Here is a 6,864-nt window from a genome sequence, read left to right as displayed (position 1 = left end):
TAAAAAATAGTTTTTACAGATGATTATGCGGTGTGCTGTGCATGTGTTTATACATTCATGATAGAGATATACACATGCACAGCATATTAAAGTTATGTGGAAATATTTCTACATTAAATATATATAACAATGTTTGTAGAGTGAAATCATTGATTTTCTTTTATCGCAGCATCACAATACAATAGAAGACTTCTGTGATGTTCTGTGGTTTTAGTTGTTCTGTGTTACTTCATATGTTTCCTGCTTGAACAAAATTGTATATAAGAAAACAAAAATAAACCCAGCTGAATATGATATGAATGACTTTATAAACAGTGATGTAATGGAGATTTAAACTGAAATCTTTCATTATTACACGTCCAGACAATCCAAACGTATGGGTTTCTCCTTGAACTTGCTATAAACATAAACTATTTACCATCTTTACCAGAAAATATGATTTTCACTGTCAATTGATTGATTTGATTGATTTATTTGTTTCTAATGTGAGTGAATGATGACATTCGAGTGCACATCTACTAATTACTACACAGTAATTAATACAGTCAGCGGTTATTAACATCATAAACTGAGAGCAATCTTTCGGTGTCTTACTTATCAAATGTTGTCAAGTTGATCATCCAATCATAAGATGATCCAGCGGCCGAACTTAAAAACACTGCAGACGTCAGTTACCCATCTCTGATTTACACCAGTGAACAAACTGATCAGAGTTATCATTTAATCTCTATAACTGAAATAAACAATTAATCTTTTAGTCTCAAGTTCAGCAAATATTGAAATTGTGATATGGATTGAATATTGAAAACATGATGAGTGTAGAAGATGAAAGCAGATCGATCCAGAACTACAGGAGTCACATTTACTGACTATTGAACGATAAGATCCTCAGAGAGTCAGGAGTATAAGTACAGAAGAAAGGAAAGAGTGTGTGAGTGAAGGTGGTTGTGAATGTGTGTAGATGTGTGTTAGTTACAGGATCAGAGAATGACACTGTTCCTCTCTCATAGTCCAGATCAACTCTCACACGCTCAAGATCCTGTTTAACATGAAAACCAAACTGATCAGAACATCCTCGCTGCACAAACCAGACATCAGTGTTAAAGAAAACACGTCCCTTCCTCTGGTTTGATTCTGTAGTTACTCCAAGAATCCACCATGGACTCTGTTTAACCTCCACATCCCAGCAGTGTGTTCCTGAGTTAAAACCCTCTGAACCCAGAACACAGGAATAATAGTTAAATCTCTCTGGATTATCAGGAAGAGGTTGTTTGTTCCAGCTGTTTCTCACACTGGTCAGATCATCAGACAGGACGAGATCTGGACGTGCAGTGTTTGGATCCAGAATCACAGGAGCTGATGAGACACAATCAACAGCTGCTTTTATTCTGATGTTCATATAATGATCAAGAGTGAACCACACACAGATTATTATGAATTATGACCAGTGTTCATTTTGACACGCATTTCTGATTTAGTCTTAGTCTTTATCTTGAGTCTTAGTCACATTTCATTTGAGTCTTTCATAGTTTTAGTCGATGAAAAGTCATTGCATTTTCGATTTTTCGTCAACTTTTAGTCAAACTGCAGATACTAATATTTATTTTGGTAGCTATTTCATATGTATTTTTCAAACAAAACTAGTCGTTAATTCTTCTCTCTCTCTGGCCCTTTTCGGTCATAATACACACCAATCAATGAATGGAAAAAATACAAAAGGGGCTCTCTCTCTCTCACACACACACACACACACACACACACACACACACACACACACACACACACACACACACACACACACACTGATACTTATCTAACCAAAAATATCTAAACCTTGACAAAAAGTAATCTTTTAGAATGTCTAGATATAGATCTAAATGCAAAACCTAAAAAAATGAAGAGATGAGGTCTAAAAAACTATGGGAATCCAAAAGCCTCTGTATATATCTATATATGGTGCTAATACAAGAGGTTAAGCAACATTACACAAGTTTATATTTTTTAATGCCTCCAGATTGCCCAATTCTCACATCAAAAAATTGATTTTAAATGCTTTCACTCTATTTTAATGTGAAATATTGCATTTATTTAAAAAAATTGTAAATAAATAAAGAGATATATCAAAATATATATTAATAGTAATGGAAAAAAATATCCCATTAAAATTGTATAAATATTGCATAGTATCATAAAATTCCCCTTAAAAATCAAAAATAATAATCAAAAAATATTGTTAAACACAAATATATTACATTGGTTTTCCTGAAGAAAAAAAAAGTTAGATTTCAAAGCTTCAGTCACTTTTGACCGCGGAGAAGGTAAGTGTGACTCCTAAACGAAGAGGGACAGAAATCAATTAAGCTTATCAGAAATTTGAATTAAGGATTGTATTTGAAAAAACTTGAATAAATGATGACAAATTTCATTTTTGGATGAGCTATTCCTTTAACAGTAGTGAAAAGGGAGAAAAAAATAAAATATTATAGTTGTTCATATATAATATTGATCACAAAAAATATGATTTATAAATTTTGAAACAGAAGCCAAGGCAATAAGGCTCATTAAGGCAATAAGACAAATATGAAAGAGATGCAAATTAAACACATTTTTCAGATACAGAAGGTTTACTTAACATTTGTACATTTATTTAACATCTTTTGTTGATTAACATTAATGACACGGACAGGTGCATAATTAGGAATACTGTCCCTTTTTAAAGGTCCCATGATGTGGATTATTTTCTTTTTTAAATGCTTTTTTAATGTTCCCTGACGTGTACTTATGATATTGTTAGTATGATTTTTACTTTTAAAATTTAGAAATAAAAGGCATTTTTATATCCTGATTTTATCCCTCTGGCTTGAATGCTCTGTTTGAAGGGGCGTGTCTGCTGTGAGACTCTGTTGTTATTGGCTGACATCTCTGCATTTGAAATGCGTATTACATGTGGACGCCCTCTCAAATACTTTTACTAGTTTTTTTTTTTACTATTACAACTGTCGAGATTTTCATGTCATGGGACTTTTAAGACGGAAGGCATGCGTGTACTGCTATGGTACGATGGTTCTTGACTCGAGAACGAGTCAATGTTTCGTTCGTTATCTGGCTCGGCTCGGTGTTCATCTTCAGTTCTCTCTTCACAGCAGTTCAGTCAGTGTACTGTTTGAGTAAATGAATTACTCCGGGATATTGGTTTGTTTGAACTCAGAGGGAGTGTCAGCCACATTAAAAAAGTTAACAGCTTAAGTCATTTGTGGATTAATGCGTATTGGAGACGTGAACAAGATTTTTGGGTGAACTATCCCTTTAATTTGATCCACTGCTCCACATGGGGAAAAAAAACAAACAAACAAAAATAAAAATACAGACAGGCCAACTAGTTAGTGATCCAGTACCGCTGCTCCCTACACGCAGAGTACGCAGTTTGCATTGGGCACCAACTCCCCGGGGGGCACCATTCAGATACTCAGAAAAGAAAAAGAAAAAGAAAAAGAAAAAAAAGGCGCCTTTCCAACAACCACGCTCGCAAACGCTCGCACCTCATGTTTGCTGGTGAATGCTCATAATTGAAGGATGGACATCTTGTGGAAAAGACATCACCAATCCGGAGCAGAGAGAAGAAAATGGAAGGAAGAAAGTAAAAAAAAAAAAAACAGGCATAAGGTTGATGATAGACTTCGATTATTTAGGGACCGTCTCTAAAGTTTCATGCGATATTGGTTTACACTTGTCTAACGTCAATAGCATTCGAAGAGAATGACGTGCAGTCATAAAAACAAATGTAAACTGTTCATTATTTATAATTCACAGCTTTTACATGTTTTATATTTATTAACATAAACTGTAAATTGTTTATTGTTTTGTGTGTTTATTTTTTAAATATTTTCACCTGAACACTGGGGCAGTGACCAGTTAATCCATGAGTGTTAACTTTGAACACCAACTTTCATCATTCTGGTGTTAATATTATACACCTCAAGAGTTTGCTGGGTAACACTGTCAGAGTGTTAATAATGTTAACTCTTTCAAAAGTGTTAATTTAACACTTTACCAGTGATTCCCATATATACTCTGGGCAAGTGGTAATTTGAACTCTGAGGAAGTTAAATTCACTCTTTAAAATTTGCTTTGTATAGACGAGCCGCACCTGATCTTATATTTAGTTTTAGCTTGTCAACATCTCGTCTTTGTTGAAGAAATGAACACTGATTATGAAACTCGTGTTATTGATCAAACACATCAGACTCTCTCCTCTGATCACTGTCAGTGTTTGTTACAGTAAATATTTTAGATTTGTCGATCAATCAAACTGAACTGAGATCTGCTGTATCACTGTAACTAAATATCATGTGGACCAAAGTTGTTCTTCTCTTGTTTTCGGCTCATTTTGGTGAAGCAGCTCATCTGGTTATTCACACATAATGCTGAAATCTGTCAATATTCCCTCATGCGTCATTCCCAGTGTGTGTGTAACAGCACAGATCTTCTCCAGACTCACTGTTTTGGACGATGTCCTGCATCTTCTTCCAGACTCTGAAGGGCAGGTTGCCTAAGTAACGCGGCACATGAATCAAAGCTCCAGAAGGCGTCTGTGGATCCGGCTGTGATGAGATCTGGACTCTGGAAGAACATTCAGGATCAGATCTGCAGTGGCTTTGGATCAGAAGCAGAGAGAGCAGAGACACCAGCAGATCACTCACCTTTCCATCGTGACTGGAAACTCCTGCAGAACAAACACACCATTGATCATCAAGAACTCAATCAATCATCAATCAATCAATCAATGGATGATCTGAAATCAGACCTTCAGAAAGCAGACGTCACTGGCTTTCATCATCTCCTCCGTGTCTTTGATTGTGTGTGAAAGAGCTGAGATGTGTGTGTTCATCTCCTCCAGCTTTTCCTTCATCATCTGCTTCTTCTGCTCCTCTTCCTCTCTCAGTGCAGTGATTGTAGCTTCTTCTTCATCTCTGAGAAACTGATGAAGCTTCTCAAACTGCTGTTTAATCTGACGCTCTGTGTGCTCAGCTTGAGACTGAAATCAAATCACATTCACTTCAATCATCTCCATCAACACACATCAACACATCACATCATTCAGATCCCAGAGAAACTCAGACAAGGACATATAACAGATCCAGAAGCAGATTGCTGCTCGTCATTTACAAAAATAATCAACTGGAATCATTATATGAAATATAACACATCATAATTGTGTTTAGTGATGCTACAGCTGAACTGAAAATGACTCTTGATTGTGTTTCCTCACCTTGATGTGTTGAACTGTTTTCTCAAACTCTTCTTTAATGTTTTGATTGTGTTGAAGTTTCTTCTGTAAGGACTTCAGTGCTGTATTGAGCTCCTCCTAGAATTGAACAAAATAAAAATACATAAAACACCAGATTACAGTGAAGAGAAGAGAATACAGTGATCATACAGTGCTGTGTTTGTGTGTATCTCACACTAAATTGATTCAGAAATTAAAAGTAAACATAAAACAAACACAACCTGAGTAAAAACAAAATACACTTTCAACAGTTTGAATTAAAACAGCAGAGAGAAATACTGAGTGCATGAATGTGATGATATCTGTGTTTATGAATTATTGTTCTTTATAAATGAAACAAGAGACATTTGTCCTACCTTATATGAAGGAACCATTTCACTTATTGGTCTGAATTTGTGATTGTCGTGTTGTTTTGAATCTCTGCACACTACACACACCGGCTGTTTGTCCTCCAGACAGAAGAGTTTGAGTTTCTCACTGTGTAAACTGCAGATCTCCTCAGATCCTGATGAACGACTCTCATTTCTCTCCTTCAGGAACGACTCACACAAGTTTTGTAATGCCAGATTTAATGGAGGTTCTCCTTTTGAGGATCTTCTCCTGCAGACAGGACACTCCTGAGTTTTCTTGGTTCTCCAGAACTGTTGAAGACACTCTTTACAGACACTGTGACTACATGATAAAAGAACAGGAGTCTTGAAGATATCACAGCACACGGGACAATTATAGTCATATTCAGCTGATGAAGCCATTTTCACTGTTTGAGCTCCAGCAACCTAAACTTTACTTTCACTTTCTGAACGACGGTTTCAAACACGAATAACCTCGAGAATCACAAAGATCTGCTGTCTGTTCTGAAATACACTTCTTCAAAGTCTTTCTCTTCGTCGTCCTCTGATGACTGATTCTTGTTTGCTTTTGTGAAAGAGAAGAAAATCGGTGACAGAAAGAAGAAATAACAAGTCAGTCTCTTCCTGGTTAGTGTTGTAAGAGGGAGGAGTTTCTGATCATCAAACAGTCTGACGACAACAGCACGACTTCTTCAGGTTATATATCAATAAAATACATTAATGATTAACTTGCATTGAAACTTTCTTAAGTATAATGCTAGAAAACCTTAAATCAAACACAAAAGAACAATGAAAACACAAATGTTGATAATATGTTTTAGTTCCTCGAGGTTGTCATGTCAGATGATTTCTTCACATGCTGAGAACTATGGAAGGCCAAAAGGGCCAAAAACTTGAATTTTAACACATCATCAACAGGTTAAACATGCATATTTCACATGTATTGAACGTGTATTTCATGTGTTAAATACATGTTTTTTTGTGGTTTAAAAATCAGTGCATTGAATATGCATATTTAATTTGTATGTAATGTGTTAAATACACATAACAAATCAGTTTGAACGGGTCAGTGTCATTGACTGCTGAAGACTTGGGTCAAATAATTTCTGTGTGCTTCGGGGGGGTTACCATTCATAGACAACCACCATTTATAGATCAGCTTATTCAGCCTATTTGTTTTGTAAAAAACTCCTCAAATTAATATTTGCATGTGGAATTCAGTTACTG

At 35.7% G+C, this 6,864-nt stretch overlaps 1 protein-coding gene across 1 annotated transcript; it reads right to left on the bottom strand.

Annotated features, from left to right (window-relative positions):
• Nucleotides 1-309: 309 nt before the first annotated feature.
• LOC132153241 (nuclear factor 7, brain-like) lies at nt 310-6,311 on the bottom strand. The gene is made up of 6 exons (XM_059562627.1): nt 5,644-6,311; nt 5,270-5,365; nt 4,805-5,035; nt 4,701-4,723; nt 4,499-4,620; nt 310-1,356 (listed from the first exon to the last, which is right to left on the bottom strand). Exons 1-6 carry the CDS (start codon nt 6,037-6,039, stop codon nt 863-865), a joined length of 1,362 nt encoding a protein of 453 aa, XP_059418610.1. The 5' UTR covers nt 6,040-6,311; the 3' UTR covers nt 310-862.
• Between the last annotated feature and the right edge of the window lie 553 nt (nt 6,312-6,864).

Source organism: Carassius carassius, chromosome 11, assembly GCF_963082965.1.
Source record: "Carassius carassius chromosome 11, fCarCar2.1, whole genome shotgun sequence".
Taxonomy (NCBI): domain Eukaryota; kingdom Metazoa; phylum Chordata; class Actinopteri; order Cypriniformes; family Cyprinidae; genus Carassius; species Carassius carassius.
The sequence above is the reverse complement of the archived record's forward strand: the minus strand, read 5'-3'. Positions and strand labels throughout refer to the sequence as shown.

Bases quoted from the DNA above. Each gene is read 5' to 3' on its own strand.
- LOC132153241 (XM_059562627.1), bottom strand. From the start codon at position 6,039: ATGGCTTCATCAGCTGAATATGACTATAATTGTCCCGTGTGCTGTGAT. The intron at 5,036-5,269 runs GTGAGGAAACAC...ATTTGATTTCAG, and splicing joins AAACAGTTCAACACATCAAG to TCTCAAGCTGAGCACACAGA. The intron at 1,357-4,498 runs GTGAGTCTGGAG...GTGTCTCATCAG, and splicing joins GCAGGACATCGTCCAAAACA to CTCCTGTGATTCTGGATCCA.